This window comes from Haliotis rubra, unplaced genomic scaffold, assembly GCF_003918875.1.
Source record: "Haliotis rubra isolate DU_JTF1 unplaced genomic scaffold, ASM391887v1 Scf780, whole genome shotgun sequence".
NCBI lineage: Eukaryota > Metazoa > Mollusca > Gastropoda > Lepetellida > Haliotidae > Haliotis > Haliotis rubra.
This window is the reverse complement of record NW_025767502.1, coordinates 350491-370941: the sequence shown is the minus strand read 5'-3', so window position 1 is coordinate 370941 and position 20451 is coordinate 350491. Positions and strand designations below refer to the sequence as shown.

Below are 20451 nucleotides of genomic sequence, written 5' to 3'. Positions count from 1 at the left end.
GTCATAGTTCTAAGGTTACTTTGTACAACAGGAACCTGGGACCTGATCCACAAAGCTTTCGGACTGACTGACTGACTGAGTTTGGTTTTACGCCGCTTTTAGCAATATTCCAGCAACATCACGGCGGGGGACACCAGAAATGGGCTTCACACATTGTACCCATGTGGGGATTCGAACCCGGGTCTTCGGCGTGACGAGCCAACGCCTTTACCATTAGGCTACCCCACCGCCCCCCAAAGCTTTCGGAGCATGTCGTAACTCTATAGTTTATCATATGCTTACGAATATCGAATGTCGTAGTTAGAGAACGTTTTGTGGAATGCGACCAGGCCCGCATATTTTGTTTTTTAAAAAATCCACTAGTTTTTGTTGTTTTATGGAAAGACAGTATGGCAATCTGACAAACAAATATCTAATTTGTTACGGTCTACTTAACAGAAGGAAACAAACTCAATGCTGCACCATTATTTGTTATAGGATAACAACCACTAAAATAATGAAATCATTCAACCGATTGAAGGAATAAATATACACTGAGCTGCACTCAAATTTAAATAAAAACTCATATTTCTTCTCCAACATAAGTTATAACATATAAATTAATATTCACACATACTAAGTCTCAGTATGTGATAATTGTTCTGTAATATTGTCTGAAATACATGACATATAGAGAGAAAATACTTTGATTTGGAAAACAGTTTCAGATCAGAAAGCAAGCGTAATTTTTAGTCTAATCCATTTAACAGTTCAGATTATATCCTTTGGAAGAAAAAAATGTACATGTAACAAATGCAAGTAATATTTGTCAAAAAAAATCAAAGGGAACAATTTGTGTTGAATTCATTGAAGGCATTCAAGAATAGATCCAGATTTGTGTTTCCACCCATCACACGGGTGTCGATGTAACCAGATTGGAGTTGCCTCCCTTCATTCACAAAATTCTGTTGGACACACTTCCTTGGTATCATTGTCAGTGTTAATTAGTAGTTGATACTAAAAAGACATAATCAAGAACTAATTAATGGTAAGTGCACCAATTTCTGCTATGTTACTATGTAAGAAACATAAAAAAAACCTATAAAATACATGATCATACTTCTCATCATCTTGTCAAATGCAGAGACCATATACCGGTAAATGGTCTCTGTCAAATGCCAGTAATTCTGGTGTCAGTAATCGTTCGTCTGATGACCTGACAAAGAGTCTAAATAAATAATTTAACGTTTTTGTCATTAAAATACTGCTTCAAAGAAACATTATCTCCCAACTAACAAATATTTCAGAAAATATTACAACATAAAATTGAATCAATGTCAAGTAATTCCTGCGAAGGTGTGGTGAACATTTGTTTTAGCTTTGTCTCACCTTTGATGGGGCGTGTCAACAAATCAACTTCAAACCATTGGCACCACATGTAATCTTGTTACCAAAGTATAATATAAGGTGGCTTAATCTTATGTCTTAGTTTACAGATCTGCCTAAACAAAACGTTTTCTATTTTCCACAATTCTTTCTGGTTAAATAGCACTCCTGAAAAAGGGAGTTAACTCTGTGAAAAACAAATCTGCAAACCAAGCAATAAAAGGACTTAATATTACTAGAACAACTATCCATATTATGACATGCATTGTTTATTATGTAATTCAAGTAATCATGAATAATCAAATTCACATGTTCTATATCATAACCTATTGTTCACCATTGGTTAAAAAATATTTCAACGATCAAACCAAAACATTACAGGGCATAACTCACTCAATTCATTATTAATTATATAACTTCATAAAAGGACTTATGTGATTTTTAAGATCACACAAAACTGGAAACCTTATGAACACAAATATATTTCTGTAACAGAGTTATATCATACATATTTACCATCATATTCTTTTAAAAGCAAATGCTCTTGTAGTAAATCAGAAAAAGTTATCATTGAAACATGGCATTAAAATTTGGCCAGTGCAACTAAGATACACGGCCTTGATTCTGAAGACGAACTAGATATTCTATGAGAAAATGAAGCTAAACCAGCAGTCATTCGTAACATAATTAACATTTTCAGCATTTGTTTCTTTGATCATTCATACCTTGGACTTGAACATCCTATCATCATTCACATCACCATGGGGTCCATGCTGCTCCGATTACATCTGACTGAAGGCACATTTCTTGCTTGCTTAGGAAAATAACATTTAAGAAATAAAATTTATCTACTTTTAAATAGCTAGTACATGGGTGGAGAGAAAACAAAAATGATTTCACACACCAAGAAGTGTATATAAAAAGGAAACAAGAAATTCAATATAATTGGAAAGTTCAGCTTACTGTGATAAATACTGTATGATATATGTTAAATAACACCCCATTTTGACTGTGAAATATCTTCAGAGTCTAATTCAATTTCAAACTTTCTTTGACAAAATACTCTTTGGACGATTCTGATTACATAACAAATAGCACACTGAAAACTATTTCACAGTCTTAAGAATGAATTCTGGAATTAAAAATGAGATGGTCCTCAAGTTTGTGAAGTGAAAGTTTCAATGAAACATGAAATGCCCACTTTGTGTCACTGTGTCATATACAAACAAGCATTACCATATTTGATCTATTAAGTGCGCTCGATCCCGTTGTCATGACACATTGGATATGTTCTTATATTGTTTTGTTCAAATCAATATGAAAGTTAACATTTCTGAAATATTTAACTTGAAAAAGAAATGTTTTCATATATTATATGTAAACCTTCCACTATAGTGAGTGAGTTTAGTTTTTGGCCGCTTTTAGCAATATTCCAGCAATATCACGGCAGCCTTCTACTGTAAGGCAAGATTAATCTTTTTCATCTTTAACAGACAAACTGAATGTTACAAGAGTGAAAAAATAACCTCAATAAGGCATAAATTTGAAGGTCATTTTAAGCATCTATTGATGTTAAGTCTTTCTCAAACTTTAATTCAAAGAGGTTTGTTTTTGAAGAGAATCATAACAGAGGAAGCCTGTGTTTATATTTCATATTAGTATTTTGCCTTGTGGCACACTTTCCATGAAGAAACAAATCTGACAATAAAACAGTTGTACTTGATAGATCAAACAATGTAACAGCATTACAACAGTTATACTGGTGTAAACACGACACTGTTGTGACAAGGCAGTTCAACACTACTTTACAGAGAGGCGAGTGACGAGGTTTTGAGTTAAGTTCTGATTTGTGTCATTAGGAAGACATGTTTTGCATCATTAAACACAATCTGATATATTAATTAATGAAAAAACAAGGACTGTGACTAGATTAAACTCAGTTTTGTGGAAATCAGTATATGTTCTGTTTACAATACCAAGTGTCACTGGGTTTATCTGGGGAAAATCAGTTTTAAGGAAATTAGCGTATAAGGGACTAAGTTTCTATTCTTGTCTAGCAAAGAAGAACTAGAGTCTGTTGAATGTGATGACGTATCAATTCTGTATCACCTCATTCTTACAGTATTCATTTTCATCTAAATTTGTTTTAGTAATATTCACATTTTGTTAATAACATGTGTATCATCATAGCAGTATCATAGGTTTAAGTTCAGCAATTTTTCATTGCAAATTTTGAATCTGTTTTTTTTTAAAACTAAAATGTGTAAATTTATCGCTTAATCTATCTCTAAATTTACAAGGAAAAATGCTTTCTTGCAAATATTGAAATGTATTATCACAGGGTCAATCCGTTAAGTAGTTACTTGTCACCCTATCTATAAGAGAGGTGCTTTTAATAATTTATATTAACAGATATTGTAAATTGAGCACACAATGAAAAAGTATCATTTTGGTACTTTATTAATTAAACCAGCATATATATCTATCACAAAAATATCACAATATTTTAATGGTTTCACCAAATCTGCCATTTTGTCATTCAAACTAGTGAATAAAGTCTTTCTAATTATTAGACATAATCCTCCTGTTTGTTCACTAAATGTTTGGAAAGAAAGAAGCATCACATCCTGTTCTTTCTTTGAACAATAACACTATGAACTTTTTGTCTCCAATGTTTGTAAAGTGTGAAAGGGGTGCTTCAAGAGCAGGTGAAATGTACGATACAAACATCACATAAGTCAGTGTGCATAAACTTGATCTAGATACTCCACATTTCTGCATAAATGCATAAACTCCTCAAAAACTATGAGACATTTTCACATTCACTGCAATCACAATTTTTGTACACTACAGATAATCTCCAAACCTAGCAACAGACTTTCCAACTGAGGTTGTCCATTACCATGGCAACACAGCACTATTAGGTTCTTAAAGGAAACAAACATTTGACAACTACAGTGAGTTGACATCAGTCTGTGAATGCTATACATGATGGCCGCTGTAATATACACATTTACAACTGCAATGTACGAGGTGGCCGCTGCAATGTACGTATCCCAGACAGAAATTATAAAATGGTGAGCACTCAGTGCTTAGCCTTTCAACAGTATGAGGATCGGTAATGACGGCTAAAAGAATTGATATTGGATGATTGGAGCACCACTGTTGCTGTCCATCGCATTGAGCTAGATTCTACATTGTTATTGGTGCTAATTTATACATGTAATGACAACCGCCGAAAACACAAGGCAAAAACCACACATATATATTTTACATTTCACATCACACAAACAGGTGAATCGATCGTGTCAGGGTTATGGTACCATAAATGGCAACCATGTAGGAATTTGTCGATTAATAATCGCTGTATTTGGTGTGTCTTTCATTGCAACAGGACCAACGGATAGTGAAATGATGCACATTTCAAACATCTTGATTGAGAACATATATATCTCTCCTCGAAAAACACAAGAAAACTTGTCAACTTTGCATGTCCGCGCGTGTGATATACTGACAGTCACCGTGATTGTAGTCGATTTTGATGATCATGAATCTTTGTGCAATGGGTAATCAATCACGTTTACTCGATGCGTCTCTGATATGTAGATAACTCCGACAGTTAGTTTGTCACATCAGATGATATTTTGTATTTGTTATTCTCCTTGTCTCTGGAAACGTCGTACAGCTAGTGTCGTAAAACGTGAGATGTGCTCCCGAGTTGGTTCTGTAGTGGAAATATTGAAGTATGGATGTGTAATTGCATATGGCCGCCATTCACTGCCACAAATTAAACATCACGTAAGCTCTTGTGTTGCTTCATCAAACTGGTTGTCCTCGATAGTAATTGCAAGGTCAAGGTCGAGCACATCCAGTCGTTCAATGGTCCCATTAGCCATGAGAATAGAATGTAGTTTCTGCTGTAGCTTGCCGTCAGTGTAGTCTTCATGAAGGTTCGAGACTTGGTCTAGAGTCATGCAAATATTGAAAACAGTTATTCCTTGGTTATCGCTGAAAATCTGCAAGATGAGTGTCCCTCGATCCTGTTCGAAATATTTTATGCAGCTGTTTTTCAGATCTCTGTCAAACAGCCCATAAAATTCACTTGATTTTTCCTCGTAATGCTTACCATCATGTTTCCACTTTTCACACATGAGGGAATTTGACGAGGCATGACGTTTTGGACTTGATTTGTGTGAGTAACGTTTTAGTTCGACCAATTCCAACTGATCGTTATATCTCATTATTACAGGGTCCATATTTTCTTTGTTATCGGGATCTTGTTTTAAATGTGTTCGCTGTTCATTAACACTGTTCTTGTATTCTGTCCGTGAGTCCTTCAAGGGACTGTTGGTCCGTGAGTGGGAATTCCCGTTAAGCGCCTTCTCGCATGGATTGGTCAAACCAGAGTTACTTCCCTTTGAGGGGGAGTTCATTTTCTGTTTGGTGGGACTTATTGATCTGGGGTTAAGTTTCTCTCGTGATGGGGACTGTGAATTCTGGGAACCTTTACCTGGTGCCCCCTTCTCAGTATATTTCTTTTCCTTGATCGTTTTTCGACGACTACGAAACATAGGAAAACACATGCACCAACAAGATTTCTTAGGCTTGATGGGTTCATCCTCTTCCTCTTCATCTTTAGCATAAGGATAATCCACAATGCGGATTGGTTTTGGCGTGGGCTGTTCATCTGGATCAAGCATCAGCATGTTGTCATACGACTTATGGAGTCTGCGCGGTGTCATCTTGACGTCATAGATCTCTGGTTCGATATCGCTTGTCTGGTGATTCTTCAACAGGTACAAGAACCTTGACAGACTTGACCTGAATTTTGACCATGACTTGACCTTTGTGTCTCTGTTTCTCCCAGTAACCTGTAAAAATTGAATTATATTTATCAATAGTCATCAGTTACCATGGTTATGTTCTAATTCACATGTAATGAATATGTTACATTCCAATTGATATTTAATTAATCCGTTTTACATATATCATGCAAAATGTTAATTACACCTTGCTACATGAAAGTACATGAATATTATATTTAACAATTTTATCTGATGATCCGAGAGAAATCGCTGTGCAATATCCATCATTCTATTTGTCTTAAAGTAGACTCAAAGTAGAGGCAACGTTAATGTTTGATAATCCTCAAAACATCACATTAAAATCTTGAAATTGTTTATTTGCTGAAGCTCATTTTCTTTTCCTAATTTTTTTTTTTAAATGCAGGCATCATGTCATCATCCAATGAGAATAAAGTACCTTATCCACAGATTTAGAGAACATACCTGTTCCGTAGTTACGTTTAATTTTACGGCAGGTATCATATCATCATCCAGTGAGACAAAATACCTTATCCACAGAAAAAGACAACACACCTGTTCCGTAGATAGGCTTAATCCTTTGGGATGTGTCCAGAGTGCTGGCCAGGTGAAGTTGTCCCGACTGCCGCAGCGCGTTGATGAACAGCGCCACTGCATTGTTCCCAGTGCCTTCGAGGTGCCGTAGCAGGGCAGTGTTCCGTTCCTTGGTCGTCTTTTCATTACAAATCCCGTCAATGGCTGTCTTGTCCAAGACGCCGTGTTGGAGGAGGTAGTCGAAAATGGGCTCTGTGTCCAGTGACTCGAGCAGGTCCTCGTGATTCAGGAGCTGCTCCTTAAGCATATTGACAGTACACGCATGACCTGCAATAAGATGAAGGTCATGTTACAGAAGTAGGTCAAGGTCACTGTAGTATAAGCATGTTGAAAGTAAACATATGACCTGCAATAACGCAAAGGTTATGTTACAAATATAGGTCAAGGTCACAATTGTTACCCCAGTATATCAAAAAACATTATGATCTGCAATGAGATCAAGGTTGTATTTCAGAAGTAGGTCAAGGACGAATATCTCAGGGGTTAGAGCCCAGTGAAGGTCATTAAAGCTCTTTCAGACCATTTGTATCTTAAACAATTAAGCCCATTTCTGGTGTCCCCGGCCGTGATATTGCTGGAATATTGCTAAAGGCGGCGTAAAACTAAACTCACTCACTTAAACAAATGGACATGCAATAACATGGATTAGATTATTATATCAAAGTAATGTTGTGATAGACTGATGACATTACTTAATATATGTTGGCAAAATGTAGGTCAGTTTTGATTTAAATAACCAGGTTAGATTCTTCTGTCAAATGATTTGATGTATTTATCAAATGTTTCATTGAGCACTTCGATATACATGTAGCTTGAATACTGACAGTGATCAATACTGAATTGTCTAGAGACACATGGTAAGTGGTTTTACAAAGCTTTTAGCTATATTCCAGTAATGTCATGGGGGCACACCAGAAATGGGCTTCACACATTGTACCCGAGCAAGTGTCCTCTTACTTTAACTATAATAGTTCAGGGCAAAAGTGTACTTTATTACACTATACAGTGTAAAGCGAACTGTACTTCTTTACAAGATGTATCACTCAAAATGTGTAATATTGTTCAACAAAAGGAGTCAGTTGAAGGGCCACAGATTCTTGCCACATCACAGTTAATACAGTGAGAGACTGCCATCCTGAGATTGTTTATGCAGCAGTTAAAAAAATAAATTTGATTTCTTTTTTCTTTCCACTTTGTACAAACTTTATGTTCACAAATGGTTCAAGATGAACAGCCCGGCCTGGCATCAGACTAGATCAGCTATTGATCTTTCAATATTTTACAGTGGAACTGTCAATACAGTACCGTCCCTGTCGTATTTGAAACCTGCACATGATATCATTAAAACTCCCGGTTTGCCAACTGTAAAGAGGAGGCTGGAGCAACTCTTGAATTTCATCCTTTCAAATATTGCCTCATTGGGTGTTAGTCAGAGATCGTGGGAATAGGAAGGGAATTCTCATGAATTGCATGGCGATAAAACACACATAAGTGTTTTCGTCCAATATGGGCATGGCATAAAATTTTAGATATTTTTTTAACCCAAATGGAATTACAACAATTTCTCATACCCCTTTTTGAAAGAGATGTTGAAATTTGCTGATTGTTTAACTATTTCTGATCTTGAACACTGGAACATTATCACATCTGAAGCATAGCATAACTTCTACTTGATTTGAGATACTGGCGTACTGGGAATGGCTCATGACTTGTTTATTTTATTGATCAATTTATTTAAAATATTCATTCATGAATGTTTAGGTGTGTGACGAAACAAATGCTTCTTCTGGGGAAATTATAACAATATTTATAGTTTAACGAATGACATTCTTAAATTTTTCTTCATTATTCTTTTTTTAAATGTATATTAAATGATATTAATTTTATTCCAGAAAGAATTGCTACCAAAGCTGCTTTTAAAAGAATACAGGAGTTGTTTCCATGTTGTCATGATGTCTGAAGTAGGCAGTTTAGATATTCAGTGATTAAGTAAGGCACCTCAATAAAAGAATCTAGAACATATAGCTGAGACTAGTTTGTTACAAATTTATCTTTTTAAAACTGAGATTAATTTGTGACAAATTTATTTTTTTAAAACACGTTTCCTATATATTTTATTTCCAGTGACACAAGTAGGAAACAAATAAATGCATGAATAAGAAATAAAAAAAAGCAAAATAATAATTTTCAAAATAAATTATGTGGTCATAAAACTGATAGTTTGAAATTGATACCAGTGTCATCTTTCCAGCTGTTGAATTATGCCTGTTTCAAAATATACACGTTCACACGCTGTTCAATAGTTGACATGTCATGGGAACAGCCAGCTTACCTGGAGGGCACAGCTCATACGTATAAAGTGCATACATTGCCTGGCTTTGTGAAACAGCTGACGAGGTAGATCATGCGTGACCAAGATCTTTTTGCGATCCACATGTAATGTATACAATGGTAAATACACTCAGTGACAAGCTAAACATGTCTTTACATCTATCTATCTAGTCTATTGCAATGCTTGGCCAGACAGCAAAGAAACCATTTGAGAAATCTTTTTAATAAGCCTCCAAATGTTCAATACATTTCTCTGATGAGTGACATTTTAATAATTTGATTATATGTATGTCGTCTTTGTAATGCATGGCCTGATGGTAGAGTGAATGTGTCGAGTTTTTCAGTCTGTTCCGTGTGCATTGCTGTAAGTGTTTATCTCACATGACATCACCTCAGTGGAGGTGTGGTTGACACAGAAATGGTTCAACAGTCACATGTTCGCCAACACTTATAACAAGTGTTTACTGTTTGCTGTAAATCTTTAACTGTGACAGCTTCAATGAGCCTTTGGTTGTATTGATCACAAAAACATTAAAAACCGTGAACCCATCATGAATTAGATGCAGATTATGCTGATAATACTGTTAAAACGTTTGCAGATTTGGCAATGAAATCAGTTTTCAGTTTTGTGAAAAACATTTAAATATCCCTCAGTTGACAGTATCTTGTCAAATGTTTTCTTCAATAAACATTATGAAAAGAATAATCATAAGAAATCATATGTTAGAATGCTGTTGCTGATTTTTTACTTCTAAGTGGTGTCATCAATCTAGTTTGTACTTTTCAATATTGACAAAATGACTGTAAATCTTAACTCACTCACTCACACTTTTCAATACAAATATGGTTAGATCAATACTTCCTTATTTTCAAAATTACTGCAAAGAAAAACAATATGCTAACCATTTTGGAGAAACTAAAGAAATATCTTCAAGACAGTTGAACAATGACATTATCACAAAATCATTGAAACTAATGTTTGTTTACTAAAACACTTGTTAATTCGTAGCTGTGGAAATTGTCATAGCAATAGGCTGTCACCAGGAAACATCAACATTCTACATATCATCTTTGACAAGGAAGTAAACATATCTTGTTTTTAAGCTTAAGGTAAAATCTTTCCTCGAGGAAAGAAAGTGTCATAAACTTGACATACTATATATCACCTTATGTTAAGAGGTCCATTGTTGAGCAAACACAGTTATTTCTGTCAATTAGGAAACAATAAGCAATTCCAAAGGGCAAGATGGAAAGGGTCCATTTTGTAAATAACAAATATTCACTGATTCACTGAAATAAACACACTGTTGTTTACAAATCATGAAGAATGGCATGTACAATGTAATGTACCAACTGTGTTCCTAGCTTAGAAAGTACTAAGAGGTTGTTATTCAAATATTTTACACATTAAAGTTTAACATCGTTCAACTTTGAATATACTTGCCTCCACTGCTGTATGAAGGCATATCTGATGTTTGGTGTAGATTGCATGTGCAATAAACATTATATAACCACTGTGACTGCCAATCAGCTGTGTTCACTAATCAATATCTCATGTGACACTTAGTGTGTTGAATGCTCTTAAAACAACACCTTGATATTGACACCATGGTGTTAAAAGCTGTTAAAACAACATCCAACAGTAGTTAATTAAGTACATACAACAATAGAGATAAGATTATGCAGTAAAGGTATTGTATTCAGTGCCTTTGAAATGAAAGTGTACAGTTAAATAAGGTTTGGCATACATCAAATTAACATGTCTTGTTAGCAGTAAAACTGACACTGTAACTTAATATATGTCAGTCATTCCATCAGAAACCAACACATAAATTTCAGATTTACCTGGACACTAAGCGTATATCCACAACAGTGCTAATGAGACATGGGCCAGGTAGGCAACTTTCCCCACCAGCTGTGACAGACCCAAGGAAATTGTGTGTGTGTGCCCTGGCTCAGTCACTTGTAATCATCACGTGGGTATGACTAGCACGCTGCGACAGCCTACCTGTTAACTCAGCAACTGCCTACCTGTGAAACTGACATCAGGTGAAGGACAGACAATTTCTTACCTGGATTTGGTTATCGGTCTTTGATAGGAAGGTGACAAAACTGCAATTGATTACACCTGATAGGTGTCCTGCTCTAGTTTATTACCTGAGACAGGTGACAGTTGGATGTCGTTATTGAAATGGACAATTAATTAATTAATTAATTAGCTGTAAGATGTTGTAATCTTTATGGGGAATTTGATGGTTTAGGTGATGATTCCAATTAAAATTCCATCATGACTTGTCAGCAGATATCGGTTTGTTTTTGGTTAAGCCCAGACCAATATTCTTTTGATACATTTGTGAAGTGAAACATCAAAATGGTTTGACGTTTTTATCTATTTTAGCTTATCAATTAGTTACCTGGAGACACAAGAACATTCTGTGTACATAGCCCGCAGCTACCTGGTACTGCTTGACAAATACCATGGGCTGCCCTCAACATTGTAGATTGTGCAATCTGACCTTAGGCCAAGTAATCCTAACTCCAGGCAAAGATTATCCCCCAATGAAATGCTCAGATGTTGGTGAGGTGATATACAAGATATATCCCAATGTTGATATATGACCAGGCAGGAACAGTGATATATAGACTTGTGTGGGAGTGATTGGTGGTTTGATCATCCGGCCATATTACTAAAAGATGACATTGTACCCTCCCTGTAGACTAACATCTAGTCTCTGAAATGAACATATTTACAGAATAAACAGTTCCTAAATTATAATAATAAAATATAATGAAAGGGAGCCCAGAAACTTACTTCATTTCCTGAAACTGTGGAAATCTAGATTTGCATGGGCTTTTTTGGATATATTTGTTTCAGGGTCTGTATGACCGACAATATTCCCTGGTGCTGCCATTAGGGGATAAACAAACACTGATTACCTGTATGTTGTGTCTGTTGGGTATCCAGGTTTAACTGTGGCAAGGTATCAGTGGGTTAGCACTGTAAAACCATGATTAGTCCTGACAAGGCCACAAACACATGCAAGCACCTTGACATAATACATTAAATATGATGTTGAAACCTATCTTACCTCCCTTCCCCTAGTCTGTCTCATAGTCCCAAAACCACATTATTTCCCCTACAGCCCAGCCCTCTCTGTAATGCTAAAGCCCTAACTGAATCAAGTCCAGATTCCTAAGGTTCGGGATCTCAGTGAATTTCCAATCTCAGTGTGGCTCCTTCTCAATTTAAATGTTATTTTCAAAATTATATATATTCAGAGACTAAGCATTAGTCTGCACCTCCCCCTTCTAAGGCATATCAGATCACTCACCATTCACAACAAAAATGATAAATGTATCAAGCTCTTTTGACAATAACATTATGGTCACCTATTACTTTATTGAATTGACAGCCAGGATTTCTAATCATTTTTGTTGTAGACCAAAAAAAAATAATACATTGAGTAATCATATTCATGCTGTTTATTAAACAATGTTACTTCACAGTTTTAGTTGTAATTTATATATATTATCTCAGTATATGTGTCACACTTATCAAAGTAGCTCACTAGTACCTGAACTGTCACACCTGTAATCACTGTTAATGAAGATGAGTAATACACCTGTCTGCATTAGATAAATAGTATGCACTGTCACTGTTCTTCAATTATGTTGAGTGACAGTTTATGTTAACAAGTTGCCTGAGGGGTCTAAATTGCCAAAAATCACTTATGTTTCACATCAATATATTGAAGCATGTTGTGTTACCCTTGTAATTAGCGGTTTATCTGAGTGGTCAAGATTAACCACTCACCTCTGTTTAACATCAGTATTTTGAAGCATGTAATTGCCAATCTTAGATGTTGATTAAGACAGAATACTACAAACATATTGGAGCATGTGGTGTTACACCTGTAATTAGCAGTGGTCAAGATTAACCATTCACCTCTGTTTAACAGCAGTATATTGGAGCATGTGATTGCCAATCTTAAATGTATATAAGAGCATGTACTGCTCTACATGTAATTAGCAGCTTACATGAGAGGTCAAAATTTATCCAAACCTGTTTAGAACCTACACTATAAAATAAGCTTGGTTGAACTTGTCATAGAAATCATGCAGATTACATCATACACAAAATATAAACAACATATTTCAAATACAGACTCAGTCTTTATCCTTGAACAATCTTGTCTCTGTAGCCTCACATGACGCTAGGAGCGGTGGGGTAGCCTAGTGGTTAAAGCGTTTGCCCGTCACCCCAAAGACCCGGGTTCAATTCCCCATATGGGTACAATGTGTGAAGCCCATTTCTGGTGTCCCCTGCCGTGATATTGCTGGAATATAAAAAGTGCTAAACCATGACGTTATTGACGTTAAGATGTAATATATAATTCCCACGATGTATTTTACGACTTAATATTCTCATTATTCCCAAATTGTATTGGACTGTCTGCTCTGTAAGCCAGTTACCTGCCTTGCTCACTGAGCTGGAATAATTACTTGAAGTTTTGTCTGGATTGTCATGTTCAGTGACTAAATCAGGTAATAACAGGTTGAGAGAAGATGACAAGCAGGTGCTTCTGTTGTGACAGAGTGGTGACAAGGAGGATGATTGGCTTGTCTGTCTCTTAGCAGTGAAATTGACATGTCACACTGTGGGATATAAGCATGTCACTTAATCTGAGCATCTGCGTTATCTAGACTGATATCCACTGATTAAACAATTGATTTTTTAACAAAGCAATTAAATCCTATCATTGCAGCCCAGCCCTGCACTCAAACCTGTCTGTCCTCATTTACAAGTTCACATCTGTCACATGCTTGACAATCCATTGATTTAGGTGACTGAAGGAGGCCACTTGTGCAGACATTGACACAAATCGTTTGGAACTTGTTTCTCCCAGTAATACAAAAATTGGATTATTCTTAAATTTGTGGTATAGCCTAGTGGTTAAAGCATTCGCTCGTCACACCGAAGGCCCGGTTTCGTTCCCCACATGGGTACAATGTGTGAAGCCCATTTCTGGTGTTCCCCGCCGTGATATTGCTGGAGTATTGCTAAAAGTGTGTAAAATCCAGCTCACTCACCCATAAATTTGCATTTCACTGTAACAAAATATTTCCCTGCCAACTCATTGCTATGTGCCATCCTCAGCATATGAAGGTCATTTAAAGATGGTACTTGTTGTTACCCTGGAACATTTCACAAGGACTGGTCAACTCTGTTACATGGTATGTCAGTTGGCTTGCACTGAATCTGGCTGTAAAACATGAAGCCAGATTAGTACATGCAGCCACACACCCTTGTGCATGCATGTTAACACTTTAATGAAATTATCTTGAGCACAATGTTGAACCTCATTTCTCCTCACCAACAGTGTGCATACTTTTGATGTGGTCCTACACCTTCTCTCTCAAAACAAGACCAATACACTAGGGGTGAAACGGTACGCTCTTACTACGGTATGGCACGCATTGCGTACAAGGCCTTTGGTTTGGTTCGTTTTGGTTCGGCATATGAGATATGATCATTATGCAGAAAATTGACAAGAGCCATCTTGCAAAGAAATGCATAGATTTTGACAAAATTATTTGATTTCAGAAAAGGTTTTAAAAGGTTAATAAAATGATGGTACGAAAACCAAAAATACCAAATTTTTGGACTGCATTACGGTATACCAAACCGAAGGCAAATTACCAGGTATACCGTTTCACCCCTAAAATACACCTTGTCAGATGTCATGAAATTCCATGAGATGCTGTCATGCAATTTCTGTGTTCTAACCATTTCTGGAATTTCCCATTAACTGCAAGAACACATCTTTGTAATCAGGTCTTGTGAAATCTACATAATATAGACGGAACGCTCATTTGTCATCACACAGGTCAAGCCACTTTCACTAATCTCTGTCTTGTAATACATGTATGTTAGCTCTGTTAATACATTGTGTAGAGATTAAATAGATATATCTCAATGGACGTTCAGGTCACATAGGTAATGCCACTTGACAACTCAACCACCATCACTGCTATAAATAGTAAACTCAAAGCAGATATACAAGTTAGCAGCTTGACAAAATACTATATTAATATGATATTTTCATTTCATACAACATGTACTCCTGATATGTAGAGAACCTCCCCCAAGTGTCTTTTGATATCAAATATATTAATACAAGTTGTCTTGAACGCAGGGATGAGAATGAAGTTATGAGAAAAGCTCTGAAAACTAGCTGGGGCCAAATTATACGGATTTAGACGATTCACAAAAATGACCCTTGGCCTCATGAAATTCCCGGAATTACGCGGATCCGCAGAAAATTCTCATCCCTGTGAATGTAAAAGGAAGAGCTAACCAGCTTCAGTGGCAGAGAGATAAGTTGTGATATTTGATTGTGATGTTATGGTAACTGATGATGTCACAATGGTCTACAAAGCACTGTGATGCAATACCACTGTGGCCGTATCTCTGGTGATGTTTTCTGTGGATGTCGGTATGGGATGATAAATCTATACCAAATAAGGAATTATGATCAAATGTTGTAACTGTGACATAAATAATTCATTATCAGTTATAATGTATCAATATATATTATTACTGATACCCATTAAATCAGAAAATCAAATTGTTGTATACAGCTTTATATTGCAATCTACACTAAATGTATCCAATCACTTTAGTGATATCTATCTGTCACTCACTGTCGCAGCAAGTACAACTCACCTGACTTATACTCCCAAAACAACTGACCACCATTATGGTCAGTCATGAGACTCACAATATACCACAATTATTTCCAACCTGGCTGCACTGCTAGGCTGAAATCTACAACCTATACCTATCCGTCAATATTGCTGTCAACATGACTCACCTGTCACCTGTCGAGGTGGCACATCAAAGAGAGCTATGTATGTAGCCGACAATCAAATAGCCTGATCAATTGCAGTAAATAATCATCACCAGTTACTGCCATTGATTTGGTCAACTAATTTCCTGCCAACTATCTGGACTTTCAAAACAGCCCTTCAGTGACCCAGATTTTATATTATGCACATATAATTGACTGGTCAAATCTGACACTAAAACAGTTTGATACTCTTAACCCATTAAATCACAGATGAAATAAATTAATATCGGATGATATTTATTACCAGATAGGAATATCAAGTAGATTAGGAACTGATTTTTAACCAACCAGACCGTCAATGAACCAGATTATACAAACATTATGGGTATGAATTTATGCTAAATAATGAAATTATTCTTCATCCTAATGGGGAATGCAGGGCACCATAGTTCCCAAGAGAATCAAGTGCTTGTAGGATTAGCTTACTAACTGAAATTAAGTTTGGTGGTCAAGAATATTTACCTATTAGATGGTTCATACTATCAACCACTGGTGGTAGCCACGGTGGCTGAGCAGGGTTAGGCGGCTGACTTTGTGTGCTGGGGATTAGGTGCCTGACTCTGAGGATGTGGGTTCAAATCCCAGATGGGACTGAACCCAACAAAAGTACTAGAATCTGTACTTTACTAAGAAAGTGTAATCCCATATGTAACATATGTTACATTTGACCACTTTCTAAATGGCATTGTGTATTCATATCAACCACTGATTTGTCTGCTCCAGACTTAATCTTCACAAGCTGTCATATTGATGACTGCAGTGTATAGCCACATTCTCACTCACCACTCATAAAGTAAATCTGTTTTCATTCAAATTTTTATTTTCAGAAAAAATTCCTGCAGACTAACATTATCCTGAACAAACTTACAGCTCCGTTGACCTATATATCAGTGATAAGCCTAAACCACTTTACACCCACTCCTGATCAGATTAATTGAGTTGAAGACCATGTGTGACGAATACTGTGCTAAGTCCAGCGGACATGACACACCTGTAAACAAATGGCCAACCCACACAGTATTAAAGAGTTGGCAAACAAAAGAAATTGCAAATCATACACTCATGGTCGTCCTCTGTCAGTGGAGTGTGGTCACACCCATCACATAAGTACATGTTCCACTTTCAGCCATTATTGGGACATAAAAGCCATAACCCCCTGCTGAGAATGAAATAAAACTCATACATGACAAGCTGTTGCATATAGGTGTTGTTCATGTTTTTTTATCATTTTACATTATGTTGTGTTGTAATGTTATTATTCCTATAAGAGTTTTTTTGATACAGTAACATTTTAGTAATATAATAATTCAGTGCCAATGACATGGTTTATGAACATCGTAATTGAAAAATATAGTCCCAGTTGACTGAAGGGCACACAAGTCGTGTTAAAAAATAAATAAACAATAATAATGTTACATTTATTACCTGAAGTCAGTCTCTCGTGGCAGAGGGTGAGATAGTCTAGTGGTTAAAAATTTGTTCCTCGCACCAGACCTTTTTACTCCCAAGTCTTTAAGCAGAATCTTCTGACTGGGTTGGAATCCCAAATTTGACCCGATAATTTTCTTCAGTGGGTTATAGATGTACATGTTCACACATTTCACTAAAATGATGTAACTAAAATGCTTGAAGTGGCTACAAATATTACCCAATATATGTATTCCAATTTGAATATCCCAGTCTTATAAGTCCCAGAAAGTCTTTACTTCAGTTGAATGGCTTCAGATGAAACCACGCCAGTATCGATCCACAACAGAATTGCTTGAAAGGCAAATAAATTCGATATGAAATGCCCATTGTGGGTCCCAGCTGGTCAACTTGAACTTATACCACCTCAACACTTGCCATTTTATCACACAATCGTATACCGCTTCTGTATTTACCGCTATTGAAGACCAAAGGTCCTGTCAGTTGTTGAATGTCACTTGATGTACCTCGTAAATTTTGCTTTGCTTGAGTACTTATGTATGGGCAAAATCAGTGTGAAATTCTTGCCAATGGTGGCTGAGAAAAAGATGTAGTTTATGACAATGAGATAGTGCTGGACACAGAAACTCTTTCATGGAGTATCAGCACTCTCCATGGTTTAACTTATGAAGTGGAAGCAGTGAGACCATGCGTAATACCGCCAGCGTACTTTAACACTGGGTTCATCAGCTTATTGTGACAGAAGTGATCTCTGTTAATATTTATACACTGTGTCACCCTTGGGAAAAACATTTGTGCTTGTATTAAATGTGTGTTTCATCAGAAATACATGTCAACAAGGTATTTCAATTCATTATATTATGGGATGGAATAATATGATTTGTTTTCATTTGAGATGGTTGATTATTCTTCAGGAAGAAAATCCTGGTCCTTAATTCACTAAAGCCCTGTCAATGTTTGATTTAACTAAATAAGCTGATCACAGATGACACACTAGCATAATGAATCCATGACAAAAGTACCACAGAAAAGTATAATACTTTATGGATAACAACTTCTTTATTTCTTATGATGCGACGTTTCGGTATAGCTTCTTATACCATTGTCTTCTTCTTCCATAATACTGTCTTTAATCCAGAACACATTACTGTTACTATCTCAGAGCATTATAATGGTAAACTCTCACTTATCATGTGTATCCTCAGACACTGAATACTATCACAAAACATAATACCTACCAATTTCAGCATCCTCTGAATATGCCATTTTGATTAGCTGTGACTGTCGGTAATCCAGTGTGAGATCCCCGTCCTTTCAGAGGACAGTATCACGTGCATATGGCCATGTAAGCAATTGCTTGTCCAGTAACCTACATATCTACTTTCGTCACACATAGAGGCACTACTCAGGTAGGATAATGGTTTGTTGACAGATCCCTTCAGATCCTGCTGTAGTCATTCTAATACACCACCCCACGTCAATGACCTGAACATATAGTCGCCCAGACAGCCATGATGTTTAACTGCTCAATGGAAATTTTCAGTATGCTTCAGATTGATAATGTATAAGGAATATATACACTGTTAAATGTTAATGGATGTTGGTTTATAGCTGTGAAATTGTAAGGTGAAAAGTTCAAGTTTTATCAGTTTGACTTTGCTATGTTCATCAAACATCACACATAAACCTAATGGCAACATGGCGAGATCAATGTCATGGTTGTTTGTACAAGAATATTTCTTGATCTTGTTTGTTATTAATACTGTTTTGCAAGTCACAACATGGCGGAAATATTGCCAACATGACTTTAAATTTGAACTCACTCACTCACTGTTTGTCATGTATATGAATACATGAACCATTACATATACATATGTATACAAAATACCAAAAGTAATAAAAGTGTGATTCATAGTCAGTTCAAGATGGCTGTCCGTCAACGGCCATCTTGGACTGACTATCAATCCATAAAGAGCCATCTTGGCCCATTATAATGACATACAAAGAGACGTGGTGGTAGTGATATACATATGATCACCTACTACTTTTTAAAGTAAAACAAGAAGAAAATACACGTTTCCGGTAGCATCTCCTGATCTTAATTAACCTTTAAAATTTTGTACAAATACAAACTGTATGATTGTCAGATTACTGATACATTAAGTTCTGCTATGTTTGGACTAATTATGTAACCAAATGATAGTATTTGGCTTGGAAGATCCTTAAATTATCCTACTTTTCTCTTGTATTTTTCATCTGGAAATTCCACCCTCTGGCAGTCAGCATGATAAATACGGTGTCAGTAATCCAAATATGGGCATGTGAGATAAGAGCATAATGTCTGAATCTTTGTTATCAGATAATGTACACTGTAAGTATTTACAGTGTTTACTTATACTGCTAATCTGCTTAGCCGCTGATAACATGTGACGACACAGTGGAATAATTATAGGGCTTTCAAATAAATCCCCATTCCCTGGTTTGCTTAAGCAGTGCCTGTACACTTAACATCTCTGTATGTTAAGCTGAAGATAAGACTTGTATGGTTAAATGATAAGCTGATGACTTACATAAGGTTCAAGTGTAACTGATTGAAATTTTGCACATTAAAATCACCCTTATCATGTTCAGTAACTTGAGTGAGTTAGTGAGTGAATGGACTTTAACACCTTGTTTTGTTCTGTGTGGAATGAAATATAAAACTTTTATCATAGCAACCAGCATAGTCAGCAATTTTACAGTTATCTCATAGCAACCTGTATAGTCAGCAATGTTACATTATCATAGCAACCCAGATAGCAATGTCCGTTGGGCCAATGTTGGACCAACATTGGCCATCATTGAGCCTACGTTGGCCAATGTTGGCCCAACGAACATTGCTATCAGGGAACCTGTATTGTCAGCAATGTAAACATTATCATAGCAACCAGCATTATATCATAGCAACCTGTATTGTCAGCAATTTTACAGTTATCTCATAGCAACCTGTATAGTCAGCA

The 20451-nt window shown here is 36.2% G+C and overlaps 2 protein-coding genes across 2 annotated transcripts in view; one reads left to right on the top strand and one right to left on the bottom strand.

Annotated features, from left to right (window-relative positions):
* Positions 1 to 20451, top strand: part of LOC124260914 (ATP-dependent translocase ABCB1-like) — a 169113-nt gene that overhangs the window by 52499 nt on the left and 96163 nt on the right.
* On the bottom strand, positions 3617 to 13169 carry LOC124260912. Its single transcript, XM_046695236.1, is given in 4 exon segments — positions 3617 to 6117; positions 6119 to 6236; positions 6744 to 7049; positions 13152 to 13169. Coding segments are annotated over 3 exon segments (1362 nt in total). The 5' UTR covers positions 7030 to 7049; positions 13152 to 13169; the 3' UTR covers positions 3617 to 5159.